At 38.5% G+C, this 16,411-nt stretch overlaps 1 protein-coding gene across 30 annotated transcripts in view; it reads left to right on the forward strand.

Moving 5' to 3' along the window:
• NEB (nebulin) overlaps positions 1–16,411 on the forward strand; it is a 300,983-nt gene that overhangs the window by 197,206 nt on the left and 87,366 nt on the right. For 29 of the 30 annotated variants that reach the window (XM_077447687.1, XM_077447688.1, XM_077447689.1 and 26 more), the window contains 6 exons: positions 1,272–1,376; positions 4,419–4,523; positions 4,613–4,717; positions 7,482–7,586; positions 9,332–9,436; positions 12,825–12,929. In XM_077447687.1, coding sequence (XP_077303813.1) covers positions 1,272–1,376; positions 4,419–4,523; positions 4,613–4,717; positions 7,482–7,586; positions 9,332–9,436; positions 12,825–12,929 — 630 coding nt within the window. Of the gene's footprint in view, positions 1–1,271; positions 1,377–4,418; positions 4,524–4,612; positions 4,718–7,481; positions 7,587–9,331; positions 9,437–12,824; positions 12,930–14,189; positions 14,448–16,411 lie in introns of those variants that run through there. The other variant, XM_077447716.1, reaches the window with a different exon arrangement.

Below are 16,411 nucleotides of genomic sequence, written 5' to 3' on the forward strand. Positions count from 1 at the left end.
CTATGTAATTATATATAACACTTTACAAAATATACAGAATGACTTAATCCCATTCCTCAAAAGGGGTTCACTTTGTAATACATCTACTAAACCAAGGCCAGTTTTTAAGGAATGCAGTTAACCTACCAGTATATTGTAAGAGCAAATGAGAGTACCTAGAGGCTGGCTCTGCTCACAAATGCCTGGGGATGACATACAGACTCCCTGCAGATAGCATCCTTGGTGGGATCAGAACCCAGAGCTTCGTTGGTCTGAACCATATATAGTCATATCATGAAATACAACAGAGTGGTCTAGTTCCACCATGCTACCACCTATGTTCAGCCATATTCTACCATTTTGTATATGCACATAGACCATGCATTTATCGGATTGGGGGGGGGGGGGTGCTGTTACATATTGTGTAGTACAATTGTGTGTGATAATTCAATAATTATAGACCAGGGTCTCTACTACATTGTTTAACAAATTTTCATCATATGGCCTATCAATATTGTGAATTCTTTCTTTAGGCTCGATTCACACCTATGCAGTGCTTTTTTGCTGTGCGTTTTGCATTTTTGCACACACGATTTTACCACGCTTTTTTCAGGATTTGTGCCTTGCATTTTTTATGCTTTTTTTGGGGGCAAATTTGTTGTTGGGCGGATTAAAAAATGCTAATCGTGGCAAAATCGCAGTAAAGTCACAACAAAAAAAACCTGCACTACATGCTTTTCTGCAGCTTTTCCATTCAAATCTATTGAACCAAAGAAGCAAAAAAAGATTTGCTTTAGAAAAGTCCATGACCCTTTCCAAAAACATAGCGGCTGAAAAAAGCATAGATGTGAACGTGTCCAATAGGAAACCATGTTAAATGAACTGTAATGCGTTTCTGCAAAAAGCACCAAAAAAAGCATAGGTGTGAACGCATAATGGTATTGGGGCATTCTGGCTTTAGAAGATTTTATGTATTAGGGTTTAGATTTTTTTATTTGTTTTGCCTAGTTTTGCACAGTCTTGCCTAGTCCAGTAAAATCTTGAATTTATGGAGCCAGATTTGATCTAATTCTTCAATTATTTATTGTTTTTGTTACAAACCTTTAGAAGTGTGAAGAGCTGACTAAGTGGTTTTATGAGACTCATTCCACTCTTACGCAGCCTATTCGTTAGCTGTAAATGAGCTTACATCATTCATGAATGCAATATAATATACCTACATTTATCATGTATTTCATTGAATTTTGTATAATTGGTGAGATATATTATTGCTATTTTTTTTTTTTTTTCAGAAAAAATACAAAGCTCAATACGAGAAACTAAAGCACAAATATACTAGTGTGCCTGACTCTCCAATCATTCTGAGAGCCAAGAAAGCCTACTTCAATGCCAGCGACGTAAGTATTCTGTACTGGTTATGGGGACTTGCTGACTGTGTTGTCTGAGCCTGTTTAACAGTGCACCAAAGTTAGGAAAATGTGCACTATGTGAATCACAATCTGTAATTTTTACCCCTATAAACCTGGAATATGAAGGCAAATGTACACCTGGACCTAGTTTCACTGCAAGACAAGGCTGTATGGACTTCTAAGTCAGATTAAACTAGTTTTAAGGCAATCACCAATAACCTGGGTTAGTGCAGGAGTTATGCGGAATGCAGGTATATAAGACTAAACTGTGGGGTTTATTTACTAAAACTGGAGAGTGTAAAATCTGGTGCAGCTTTGCATGGGAGCCAATCAGCTTCTACCTTGGAGCTTGAAGCTGAAAACCTGGAAGCTGATTGGTTTCATTGCAGAGCTGCACCAGATTTTTCACTCTTCAGTTTTAGTAAATTAGCCCTAGTGTCTGGTTGTGGCTATGTGTATGGAATAACTTAATATTTCAGGAACAGTTGGTGCTGAATATCACCAAAGATTTTTCATATAACCCTTAAAAAGGAAGTAAACCCTGATGGGTTTACTACCTCTTTGATTCCCTGCAAAGGTAAAGCATAATGGACTACTATGCATCGCATAGTAGTCCATTATGTGTCACTTACCTGACACAGGAGCCAGCGAAGTCACCACTGTCCCCTTGTGTACGGAGCCTCCATCTTCTCGGTGGGTCTCGCTGCTCCGGTGCTGTCATTTGACAAAGCCGCGATGATGTCACTCCCGCATATGCGCACGGGAGCCGCCGCTCGCGGCATATCGCCGATGACAGCGGCGCGCTCAGTGTGCCTGCACGCCCCTGTCTACGGCACATGCACCATAGACAGCGGTGCCTGTGTTTTGGCAAATATCTCCTAAACCGTGTAGGTTTAGGAGATATTTCTAGGACCTACAGGTAAGCCTTAATCTATATATAAACAAGATGTAACTGCGCTACCTCACTAATCTCCACCCAGCTAGTATTACAACACCGTATTAGATATCAATATATTGCCATATAGTCTCCAGCAATATTATGTAAGCAAATATATACTGCTCTCTAGACAATAGTATGTGAGCAAATATATACTGATCAATAATATAAATAAATACATGTGCAACTCATAAATATTTCTAAAATTGTGAGAGCAATAAGTAACAAAAAATATAAAATATAAAAAGGATGAGAAAATTTATAAAAATAAAAATATAACAATCAATAACGTGACTCCCTAAATGAAAAAGGGGAGTAAACCAATATTATCAAGACAATACATAAATAAATAAATCAATACTTCTAAATTAATTGGAATCGTGATAGTGATAAAAAATTGAATAATTAATTAAATAATAAATTAAACAATAAATAGTATTAGAGTCCAACCATGATTTAATAAATGAGAAATTAATGTGACCAAGAAAGTGCTTCAAGCCAAAAAGTACAACAGTCCATTTAAAATTATATTGAATAAAGAAAGTGACTCCTTCAATGAATATCGGTGCACCGTGCAATCCTCCTTCACCACCAATGTGCTGGTCACCAATATAAATGCACGCTTACCAGACAGAAGCATGTGCAAGCTCACAATTTATGCCACTTATTCTGCCAGATGGGCCACCAAATAGGACAGAAAACTTCTCTCAAAGGACTTTCACATATGTAGATCGCTCTCATGCATGAGTTTGTAGCCAGCTTGAACACCCGGCCATGTGGTGTAGCCTGACTTGCGCTTACACCGTCCGGGACGTCCTCCATCTACCTCCGGAGAGTCCGCACTTGCGCACTGAGGACTGTCGGGAAGGGGGAGGGTGCATGCGGAGGAGCTGGGACTTAATCTAGGCTTACCTGTAGGTCAAAGTGGTTTGTAAGGGTTTACAACCACTTTAAAACCAAGCTTAGCTTTGCACAAGTGAGTATTTTGAGTCATTCACACAGCTGCATCCATTAACCACGACAGACTTAACCCATAGCAGTTTTACTGCTACAAGGTCGTACCTGTGCACTGGATTACATATATATATATATATATATATATATATATATATATATATATATATACATGATCTGCTCTTCCAGTTAGGGCAGACACAAGGGCCGGCACTGCCGACTGTTCAGTAAACAAGGCAGATCGCCGTTCTGTCAGTAGGGAAGGCATTGATCCTGTGTTCCTGCAAAGGGAACCCCCAGTCAGTGTCATTAATACAGTGATAGTGCATGTTTTTTAGCACTGATCACTGTAATAATGTCAATGGTCCCCAAAAAGTGTCAAAAGTGTCACTCACTGTCCAAATCAACCTCCGCAATATTGCAGTCCCACTATAAGTTGCTGATCACCGCCATTACTAGTAGAAAAAAATTAAAAGTAATAAAAATATCCCATAGTTTGTAGACACTATAACTTTTGCACAAACCAATCCACATACGCTTATCAGGATTTTTTTTAAGCAAAAATGTGTAGCAGAATACATATTGGCCTAAATTAATGAAGAAATTCGATTTTTTTCCCGTTTTTTTATTGGATATGTTTTATAGCATAATGTACTAAATATTGTTTTTTCTTTTCAAAATTGACGGTCTTTTTTAGTTTATAGCGCAAAAAACAAACAAAAAAAACGCAGAGTTGATTAAATACCACCAAAAGAAAGCTCTATTTGTGGGAAGAAAAACCATACATTTTATTTAGGTACATCGTTGCACGGCACGTCGAGAAATCTCTGCGGCTGAGTTCCCATTTCCATCTATACGCTGCTACCATCACAAGATCAAGTATGGGGGTTCTCAATTACTATGCTAGTTTTTTTAATAATGTCTCTGCAATAATGAAGCAAGACCCCTTAGCTGGCAGAGCCAAGATCTCTGGAGGTTTAGCTCACTTGGGTCAGTCCAAAGCCAAAATATTTACACTGATCTTTAACTGAACTTTACAAGGCCTGACTCTTTTATGTAATACAAGGCCAAATTATGAACAAGGTAGGAGGTTTTGGTGTCAGCCTATACTCATGCCATATATAACACTTTTTCTTCAGCTTCGCTACAAAGAAACCTTTGAGAAAGCCAAGGGTAAATACCACACAGTGAAAGATGCCCTGGATGTCATCTACCACCGCAAAGTCACCGATGACATCAGCAATGTGAGTGCCTAACCGGATATGTACACTTGTCTGTATTATTCCATCCATGGTAATTCTAAACTCCTCATTTATATTTTTTTTATTTTTAGGTTAAATATAAGGAGAAGTATGTTAGCCAGCTGGGTATCTGGAGATCCATTCCTGATCATCCTGAGTACTTCCGTCACCGTGCAGTGACAGATGCCATTAGTGATGTAAGTCAACGACTTTATATGATACCTTACTTGCGTGATGACAAATTAAATGATGATGATGGTGCTGCAAGTTGTTATAAGTATATTTGTAAACTGGAGAGAATGAGATATCTCTGGGGTTATTTTATATCCCTAAACTCAACCTGGTTTATTAATAAGGTCGTTCAAATATAATAATGTATAATGTTAAGAAATCATTTTTTTATCATACCTAGGTCAGTAAAAGGTATATTCCAAATGGTTGCTAATGGGTCTTATACGGCTTTGTGTAAAGACTTGTGCACACCGTGCGTCAAAAATGCTGCATTTATGGGCATTCAACATTTTTGTCTGTCTCTACACAAACCTCTGTGGTAGAAAACACATAAAGAGCATATGAGACTTTCAAGGTGCAAAAATACATGAAACAGAATGTAAAAAGAAAATACTTACAATTTTTATTAAACAAATGACATCAATAAAAACAGTACATTCAGTATACTCATAGCCAAGGATGAATGCAAAGCATCCTGTAAATGATAATGGTCTTTACCTTCTTTACCCTTTTAGATTGTAAGCTCTTCTGAGCAGGGCCCTCTTAATCCTCTTGTATTTAATTGTATTGTAACTGTATTGCCTCCCTTTTATATTGTAAAGCGCTGCGTAAATTGCTGGCGCTATTTAAATCCTGAATAATAATAATAGCCCTGGCATCTCTTTAACATTCTTTATGCGCTGGGTGGGAAGGACTAACATATCACATGATTAGCTCTCACAGTGGTCACATGATCAAAAGCCAATTCTGCTGGCTCCTGATCATTAGTACAGACCAAAAGTTGTCAGGGATTTCACCAGAGCCTCTCCAATCCTCTGGAACTCGCTACCTCCACCGGTTCGGCTATCCCCTACTCTTGCTACCTTCAGGCGATCCCTGAAAACTCATCTCTTCAGAGAAGCCTATCACGTCTCAAACTAATCTCCTACCACTTCCATCCATTCCCAACAGTTATAACCTTCTGTACCACCTGCCCCACCCTTTTAGATTGTAAGCGCTTCTGAGCAGGGCCCTCTTAATCCTCTTGTATTTAATTGTATTGTAACTGTATTGTCTCCCTTTTATATTGTAAAGCGCTGCGTAAATTGCTGGCGCTATATAAATCCTGAATAATAATAATACTGCATTCTCATTTATAGGATGCTTTGCATTCATCCTTGGCTATGAGTATACTGAATGTACTGTTTTTATTGATTTGTTTAGTAAAAATTGTATATATTTTCTTTTTACATTCTGTTGTTTCGTGTATTTTTGCACCTTGAAAGTCCCATATCCTCTTTATGTGTTTTTTCTTTCATCCAAAAACAGGATGTTGGTGCCATTTTTTTTTATTCTAACGTCAATCGCTGACAGCACAATTCACCCCTGTGTGGTAGACTATGGGGAAGATTTACCAAAAGTGCAGAGTGCAACATCTGGTGCAGCTCTGCACAGAAACCAATCAGCTTTCAGGTTTTATTCTCAAAGATCAAGTGAACAAGCTAAAACTAGTCGCTGGTTACCATGCGCAGATGCACCAGATTCTGAGTGTCCAGTTTTAGTAAACCTCCCTTTATATGTCCAGCTATGCATAGGCGTTTACAGGCATTTTGAGGCAAGAGCATTTGAAAGTAGAAAAAAAAATCACTTGTATTTAAGAGAGGAGCATTTGGGCAGAAAAAACATCCAACGTGCCATCCAACACATGTAAACACCTTTAACCACACCTAAACATTAGGCGCTTGACCATTTATTCATTTAAATGGTAAGAATAAATTAATATTCTGGGCAGAGGAGTGAATGAAGATCCATATGCTTGATGTACCTAAATGCATTTGTAAAATGCAGCTTTAGGTGTGTTTTTTTGCGCTGCTTTTCTCCTGGCAGGAGAAAAGGCATTCAGAAGAGCGGGGAAAACAGCCAGTGCGCATAAGGCTAATCTGCTCTCAATAGTACCTCATCTGCATCAATGAAATTACCTTTTTAAGATTTTGGGAAAGTGATCCAGCACTAGTTGAGATCCTGCCAGAACGCTGGCTTTCACACAACTCAGTGGTCTCCAATAGTTGGACATGCCCCCCTTCCCCCACATATTGCTCCAATTAATAAAGTAGCGCAAATTTTGTTAATTGCAGCATTATGTAGGGACTTTGTGTGTAAGTCACTGGTATGACTCTCCAGCAGGCTGCCAATTTAAGGTTGTTTTGACCATTGCTGCTACACAAAGTAAAACAAGCATATTTATGTATTTTCAGCCAGACTGCATTTTAGTAATAAATGCAGATGGTTTAGTTGAGCTTTAAGGCTCTTCACAACCATGCGAGAAAGCAAATGAGAAAAACAAAGCTAAGAGCCAGCATACTGATTGGGAAATAATTGAAGTGCTTTTTAAACAGAAAATATTACATTTGCTTTCATTTTTTTTCTATATAAAAATGAAAAATATCATATATCTGTTAAAACATAAATTCATTTGATGCTTCAGCTATAGATTTATTCACTCTTTTGTTGCTCCTCTTGATAGTTAAAACGATAAAGGTGTCATTTGTGGAGGATGCAAGATTTATTGTAGTTGCTCAATGGATTGATTTACTAAAGAAAGGAATAGTGTTCACTTTGCTTAGTCAATGTTTATTGAGATTAGTAAATAAGGGAATCTGGGTTCACTCCAATAAATCAATCATGTGTTAGAAAGAAAAAAAAAAGTAAACTTTTGATGCCTGGGTAATAACTTAATTTTTTTTCCTGCAGTTCAAATACAAAGAGGACTTGACATGGCTGAAGGGCATTGGTAGCTACGCCTTTGACACACCTGACTTGACTCTGGCTGGACAAAACAAAAAACTCTACAGTGCAGTAAGTACAAACACACCTTTTTCAGTAAGGTTTTCTGTAAGGTAGGTGTAGGCTGCCCATACCAGTAAGATTGAGCTCTTTTTTTTTAAAGAGGTAAAGCCCAAGCTCTTTTGGCCATACTTCTTCTGTGGGTCACAGAAGTACACTTAGTTGTGCATTCCTGTAACCCAGATTCAGCTGACAGTGGGCTAAAGCTGACATCACAGAGCTGGTCCAGGCTCTGCAGGGAACCTGACAACAATGTCTGGATTCACCCAGATGCCTGACCGGCAGCAGGTTCAGCCTCTCAGCCAGGCACTCCAGTGAGTGCTGGAGGGGCAGAGCAGAGAGCTGGTGATTGACAATCACTGCTCTCTGCTCAGTAAAGACCAAAAACTGAGCAGTCAGCGATCATATGATTGCTCAGGTCTAGGTGTAGAGCTGGTGGGGGACAGAGGCATCATTGGATCAATACTGCAGCTATCTAGATAAGTATGCATGTTTATTTGTGTTTTTCATTCCCGCTCTTCTCTTTTAAGTATCCCCTGGGATATTTTGTAAAAGCTCATTGGTCATGCCAGTGGAATTTTTGGATAAACAATTTTCTTTTGGTACAGTGACAATGCTTTTATTTCAAGAATAAAATCACTGAAGTATTATCATACTTGCTGCTCGTGTGGCTGCATAGCTGTTGGCACCATTGATAACCCTAACAGTGAAGCCCACAGTCTTTTACATTGTCAGCATTGCTCTATCTGTAGGAGCTTAGGGAAATGATATGAAAGCCCTACTATTTTCATCCCACACCCCTCAGCACTGTCTAGTGGGGTGCGATGGAAATGCAGCTTCTCAGCTACATTTACTATTTGTTTTAAAGTAGGGGTAAACTCCCATGCATGACTTTTACCTATAGGTAAGCTTATAATAAGGCTTGTCCGTAGGTACAGTAAATATCTCCTAATTGAGCACCATGCAGCTGGTGATATCACCAGCGCATACGCTCTGAAGGAATGGCATACCGTGCCATTCCTTCAGAGTCCTGAGTTGTAAACAGCGGCTCTGATGCGCATGAGCAGGAGTGATGTTGCTGCTCTAGCCACTCACACAGCCGGAGTCCGCAAACCCAGAAGGAGGACTGAGTGAAGATGAAAGCTCCTTAATCAGTGACAGCGTGCCGCTGGAGGGCTTCGTTCTAAGGTAAGTTTCACAAAAATGTGGTAGTACGAGATGCATATTAGCACATTATGACATTGCCTTGCAGGAGGGAAAGAGAAAAACAGCGGTTTACTACCACTTTTAGAAATTTGGCATACCAACTTAATCAATGTCCACTTATCGTCCTAAAATAAAAAAAAATAATAATAAAAAGATATATATATATATATATATATATATATATATATATATATATATATATATATATATATAATATATATTTAAGCAATACCAAGTTCATATGATCATTGCACTTTTCCAAACCTATTTTCTGCAATCCAAGTGTTCTGAAATCTGAATTACACTTCCAGTGGTATGATTTTTCCATGATATCAACTCCTTACATGGATTTGGGCTTTTATAATAAGGTGATCGAAAAAGCAATGTGCAAAGTGAACCATAGTAACCAAGCAAAGTACAGCTTACTGTAGCTGTGTGAGCGAAATATAAATACGGCTTCTCTCTTTTGGTTAGTGTCCTTTTCCTTATTACAAAAGCCTAACTGAGGTTAAACAATACATTTTGATACATTTTTCTCTCTTCTTCTACAGTACAAATACCGCGAGGCCTTTGAAAAGACAAAGTCCAAATTCAAGGACACAGTAGATACTCCTCTGCTCAATCACTTCAAGTATGCTACTCAACTGGGAAATGAGGTAAGGTGATCACTGCCTTAAGGGTCATTAAAGAATGTAGTTTAATCCAGTTTCAGGTTAATCATAATAGGCCCAGTGCTACTGGACCAGCATTCTGTAGAGTTTGCTGACAGTCAGCACAACAATAATAAAGTAGATGTCTTATAGGAACTAAGATAAGGAAGATCTTTTTCCATACAGCTTCAAACTGTGTTTCATTCCGACTTAAGCTGGGTTCACACAGCACAGCATTACATTTGGCCGCTGGTATATGCTGTGTAGGAGCAGTGAGGGGTAGTATGATATATTTACATAGTTACATAGTTAGTCTGGTTGAAAAAAGATACAAGGCCAACCAATAAAACAAATAAAAGGGAATAAAACAAAATATCATACAGTCCCATATACACAATCCTATACCCACAGTTGCCCCAGCAAAGCATGATCCAATTTGCTCCAGCAGGGGAAAATTCCTTCCTGTATCCTGAGAGGCAATCGGATACTTCCTGGATCCACTTTAACATTGTTTACTTAATTTTTTTTACTTTATTTGAAGTATCAAAAATTAAACTTTGTTAAATTGTAAGCAGCGTGTTGCGACATACAGTGGTGATATGTGGTCCCATGCCACGTGCTTCGATAAAATAATGCCTGCATCGTTTCATTGCAGTTCACACTAATACAGTGCATTGGTGTGTACTACACCTATCAAAAGCAAGGCTGTGTGCTTTGTCTTTGCATTGTGTATGTGTTGGGCAGTGCTGGCTGATGCAGCACAACGGCAGTGGTATGAACCCAAACTTAGGTAACCTATGGCTTTCCATGCCCTGCCAGTCCCAGGGCACAACTGCATTCACACTATTGTACAGATGACATAGTGTAGCTTACCAACTACCGTATATACTCGAGTATAGGCCGACCCGAATATAAGCCGAGGCCCCCAATTTACCCCCCAAAAAACTGGCAAACTTATTGACTCGTGTATAAGCCGAGGGTGAGACATGCCTGTCCATCCCTGTGTGTGTGTCCGTCCATCCCTGTGTGTCCGTCCATCCCTGTGTGTCCGTCCATCCCTGTGTGTCCGTCCATCCATCCCTGTGTGTGTGTGTGTGTGTCCATCCATCCATCCATCCCTGTGTGTGTGTGTGTCCATCCATCCATCCATCCCTGTGTGTGTGTGTGTCCATCCATCCATCCATCCCTGTGTGTGTGTGTCTCCATCCATCCATCCATCCCTGTGTGTGTGTGTGTCTCCATCCATCCATCCCTGTGTGTGTGTGTCTCCATCCATCCATCCCTGTGTGTGTGTGTATCCATCCATCCCTGTGTGTGTGTGTCTCCATCCATCCATCCCTGTGTGTGTGTGTCCGTGTGTGTGTGTGTGTGTGTGTGTGTGTGTGTGTGTGTCCAGCCTACCTGTGTCCCGAGCCTGTGTCCCGAGCCTCCGTCCCGTGCCTTGCCTCCTTGCCTCCGTCCCGTGCCGTGCCGTGCCGTGCCTTGCCTCCTTGCCTCCGTCCCGTGCCGTGCCTTGCCTCCTTGCCTCCGTCCCGTGTCGTGCCTTGCCTCCGTCCCGTCCCGTGCCGTGCCTTGCCTCCGTCCCGTGCCTTGCCAGGATCGCCGCTCTTCGTCGGCGCCTCGGCGGCCATTCTAAAATTCAAAAGCCGCGCCTCCGCCTTCGCCTGTGATAGGCGGAACACTGAATTTCCCAGCAGCCTGTGTTCCGCCTATCACGGACATCGTCTCATCCTCGTCCGTAGTACGAGGATGAGCGGATGTCCGTGATAGGCGGAACACTAACTGCTGGGAAATTCAGTGTTCCGCCTATCACAGGCGGAGGCGGAGGCGCGGCTTTTGAATTTTAGAATGTCCGCTGTCTGTCTGCTCGACACGCTGATCGAGCAGGCAGACAGCGATGACTCGAGTATAAGCCGAGGGGGGCACTTTCAGCCTCAAAAAAGAGGCTGAAAATCTCGGCTTATACTCGAGTATATACGGTATATCATATTTTTGGAGTGCAAATCCAAATTATTCCTTACATGAAATCTATATGAACACTACGGGGCCAGTTCACTAAGCAGAAAGTCTCTGCACATCCAAAACAACTTTCAGTTTAAGAGAAATTGGAAAAACATACAAACTATCACTTAATTATTACAACATTATTGCCTAAAAACTCTAAAAAGTCTCTCAAATACATATAAGAGCATTTCATTAAAAGGAAGAAAAATCCTATGATTTATCATAAAACAAATTGATGAAAATTGCAATATAATAATAGTACCATACAACAGTATAAATCATAATGAATTTTCACACACATATTTTTTTTGTATTCAACAACATATAACTCATGGCTATGAAAATCAGTAGAGTTCCAATCAGACTCCACTTTACATATGGTTTCCAAATAAGCCAAAAAATGTGTCTACCAATATATATATTTTGAAAAGTGGACTATTACCAGAGCAGTGTTAAAAAAACAAAAGCAGTTATGTCGCGTGCTCACGGTCAGCATTTCCAACAACAAATGTTCAATGTGAGCTTGTTGTCGGAAAATCTGACCGTGTATATGCTCCATCAGACATTTGCTGTCAGAATTTCCGACAATAAATGTTTGAGAGCTGGTTTTCAATTTTTCCCACAACAAAACTTGTTGTTTGAAATTCCACGCAAAATTACACGCATGCTCGGAATGAACCAGAAGAGCCGCACTGGCTATTCAACTAAATTTTTCTCGGCTCCTCGTACGTCTTGTACGTCACCGCGTTCTTGATGTTCAGAATTTCTGACAACATTTGTGTGACCGTGTGTATACAAGACAAGTTTGAGCCAATATCCGTCAGAAAAAAATCCACGGTTTTGTTGTCGGAATGTCAGATTGTCTGTACGCGGCATTAGAGTACAGATCTTGGTAAAATATTGTAGAAAGAACCTAATCAGACTTGGTGGCAGTACTGTAAATAGCTTTAATTCTTACCTAATTGTGCAACATTGTATTATTACATGAAATATGTAGAGGAAGGTTTATGAACTGTTTTTATGGCTAGACCAGTTATATAGTATAGTGTTTGCCTAAGCTGGCACTTGTTACAATAAAAAAAGAAGTACACTTTTTAAGCCATTAGTCTTATCTGTTTTATTTTTGTAAAGGTAATAAGTATTATTTCATTGTTATTATATAATTGTATTTAACTCTTCTGCTTTTTTTACAGACTTAAGAATATTTGTATTACCGTACCTTTGCTATAATATTTCTATTACTTACCAAAAATATGGATTTTTCCCTATTGCCATTCTTACTACAACTTTTGTCTCGATTATTTAATATACCCAAAGTCAACTCTTGACTTTGTTTACAAATTATATTGTGTTTTATTAAGCTGTAATCTCCCTGTACTGTTCTGAGCAGAAATTATACAAAGCTGCCCATGAGAAGGAGAAAACGCACTACAGCGTTGTCGTGGATGACCCCCGTCACCTTCTGGCTAAAACTGCCAGCGAACAGATCAGCCAGGTAACAAGGTTGCCCATTGCCAGTTAATGCAGGCTGGTGGCCCGTCTGTTCTTCGTCTGCGTGGGGTGTCATCAGGAACAAATGTCTTTCTCTTGGTTCCATGATCTTGCCACTCAACTGATCCTCCATGTTTGAGTGCGCCTATAAAAAAAAATACTTTTAGTACTTGGAATTTTTATGGCAAAAAAGGTTCTATGATTCTATCTAATGGTATTTAAATCAAAACAGACTATAAGAAAAGATATATTATACCTTTTTTGTAATCATTTTTATTTATCAGAAGTAACCCCATAAATTGTTCTAAAATATTTCAAAATGTATTATGCTCTTGAGCTGTACATATTTGCAGTGAGAATCATGAAATACATGGACACTGGGGGAATGTATAGTGGTTTTGTGCATATGCTCTCTCTTTATTATAGTTAGGACTGAATAATTATAATCATTAATAAAAATACAAAATATACATCTCTCTCTCTCTCTCTCTCTCTCTCTCTCTCTCTCTCTCTCTCTCTCTCTCTCTATATATATATATATATATATATATATATATATATATATATATATATATATATATATATATATACATATATAGGTAGATATATAGATATCTATAGATATCTTTATATATACTGTGTATATATACTTTTATTTTTTTAATGAGGTAGAATTCATATATCTCATATTTTTGTATTCACTTCCATACATCTTGTATTCATTAGCTAATTCAGTAGGTTGATTTCAGACTCATTTTGACCTATGTTCTTCTATCACTTTGTCCCCTTGTTGAAAAAAAGCCTTTCGCTTGCAAATATCAGTTGCTCAAGCTGAACATTCTTTATCAAGTGGCTCAGTCTGAAGTTTTATTCTGACAAACTGGCCCTCAAAGCCTTTATTATATGTTAGATGAAATTTATAACATAACAAATGTATATAGATAGTAAAAAACATAAAAAACAACAAATTCAAAACCCCTAAAGTTATTTTTTATTTATATAATTAGCTAAAACCATTATAGTCTCCCATCACAATTATAACAATCTGATAATGTGAAATGTGTCCGTAAATTTTAAAAATATAATGCAGACTGCAATGTGTTGAAAGGATTTTAAATATGAATGCTAGATTACCTCTGAAAAAAATCTTTATTTGCCATGACTTTCCATAGTACAAAGTGTTTTTCTCTGCCTACATCCCTGCACATGCATTTTGAGGGATCTAGTGCTGTCTTACATGTCATCAATGTTCTTGCATGAACAGAAAAAGTACAAATCTACTGCCAAGATGCTGCGGGAACATGGCTGCAATGAAATTCAGAGGCCAGATATGTTACAGGCATTTTACAACACCAGCATGTGGAGTCAGGTAATTCCAAAGACAAAACTCTGCACAGGCCATGTACCCTTGCTTCCTAACACACCTCAGCTTTTCAGAGATGTTACACTGTCTTTATGCAAAATGATGCAGCGCTTCCCACTAATCAGTGACAAAGCACTAGTCTAATAGCCTAATACTTAACTTTATGTAAATGAGAATGACAAAAAAAAATCCTTTTCACAGCAGTGTAGTTAGAATCTTACTTGAAAAGTTGACTGCAAATGTAATGATTTTCTTTGTTATTGCTAAAGTTAGTTGGTTTTGGATAGAGTAGGGATAGATTAGAACTCGTGTCAAGCTCCCTTTCGTGTTTCTGGTCCATCTAGGTAGATTCACTTTCTCTATTTGTTCTGGTGGCCATTGTCACCAAGACAAAATATGATACCTATCTATGAGATACATTTCCTTACTTTGTAGAAATAAATTGAAAAGAAAAATAAAATTTCTAGATCAGACTTTGAAAGCAGATTGGAGCAATATATTGTCTTAAAAATTTTTATTTTATTGGACATATAAACATAGACATAAGTAATATAAAATTATAAAACTGTATCGTCCATTGATGGCCACGCAATGGCCAGAAAAGATCAACGTTACATATACCCAAAAACGAGATCTCGTTCTTTGGGTATATGTAACGTCCATCTGTCCTAGCCTCTATGTGGCCGTCAATGGACGATACCGTTTTATAATTTTATATTGCTTTTGTCTGTGTTTATATTTTCAATAAACTTTAATTGTTTTAAGACAATTTAGTGCTCCAATCTGCTTCCAAAGTCCGATCTAGTGGGTTTCTTTTTCTTTTCAATGAATTTTTATGGCTGTGGCATGAGTGATTTACTTTAAACTATTGATTTGTAGAGATAAACACCTCCTTTTATGCATTTGTCTCCATATATCTCTAAGCTATACTTGGAATATACAGGGGTTGGACAAAATCATGGGAAAAGAACAAAATTGTTACCTAATATGGTGTTGGACCGCTTTTGGCATCCAATACAGCCAGAATTCTCCTGGGAATTAACAAATATAAGTCTTGTTTAGTGGATACTGGAATCTGGTACCACACTTCATGCAAAAATCGTGGTCACAACCCTGTGCAGTTGTCTTTTGTCTCTTTCGGTCAGTTGACCATGTCAACCACGATTATACTTATCAGACAATGTTTTCCTGGAAACTGTATATGCCAGCATAACCTTTGTACCTTTGCGACACTGCAAATAAATTGGAAACTTCAAACACAGAGGCACCAGCTAAGCTGGCACCAACAATTTGCCCTCTTTAAAATGCAGTAAGCTCGAACATGCCTCCACATTAGTAGCAGCGCATGCAGTGAATGACAAAAGTGAGGCTTCCCACCTGTTAGCTCAGTGTCTCATCACACAACGAAAGCAAAGGAATGTTACATTACTTCCACTTTCAATGCAAAACATGTTGTTACTTTCACACCTGCAAATCATGTAGTGTTTCCATATTTTTTTACAACCCATGTAAGTCATTATATTGCCCATGTTCATCAGAGAACCACCTAAAGAGAACATAGAAGGTGAGGTTGAAAAAAGACACAAGTCCAACCTATGTGTGTGATTATATCTCCAAATTACATTGTATAGCCCTCTATGTTGCAATCATTATGAAACACATAACTTTAACTACTGTATATCCCAGGCAAAGGGGTCTACCTCCTTACACCTCCATTACCCTATAGTTATGGGGCATTATAGCCCACCAGTAAACACTCCTAAATGTATTTCATAGCATTTAATTATTGCAAAGCATTTTAAGCAAAACTCCTTTTTTGAATCTGCGTTCTACAAGGGTCTACACAGAAGTCAGATTATATTAAATTGAATCAAGGTTCTAAATCTAGCACAGTTGCAGAATTTACTGGATAGTATAAGTAGATTACGGAATTCTTTGACTTATTATACTTGATGTTTAAATTAACTATCCTATCTGAAGCTCTGAAATACTGTTTTCTGTTCTATTCTACCCTCAACTAAAGACTTAGAATAATATATGCAATATAGAGAGGGGTCATGTCTGGCTGATAATGTCACCAGTTTTATAATGAACAATTGAGAATAATCTCCATGCAATCAATG

Source organism: Lithobates pipiens, unplaced genomic scaffold (assembly GCF_037356315.1).
Source record: "Lithobates pipiens isolate NorthernLeopardFrog02 unplaced genomic scaffold, aLitPip1_a1.2 Scaffold_22, whole genome shotgun sequence".
Lineage (NCBI taxonomy): Eukaryota > Metazoa > Chordata > Amphibia > Anura > Ranidae > Lithobates > Lithobates pipiens.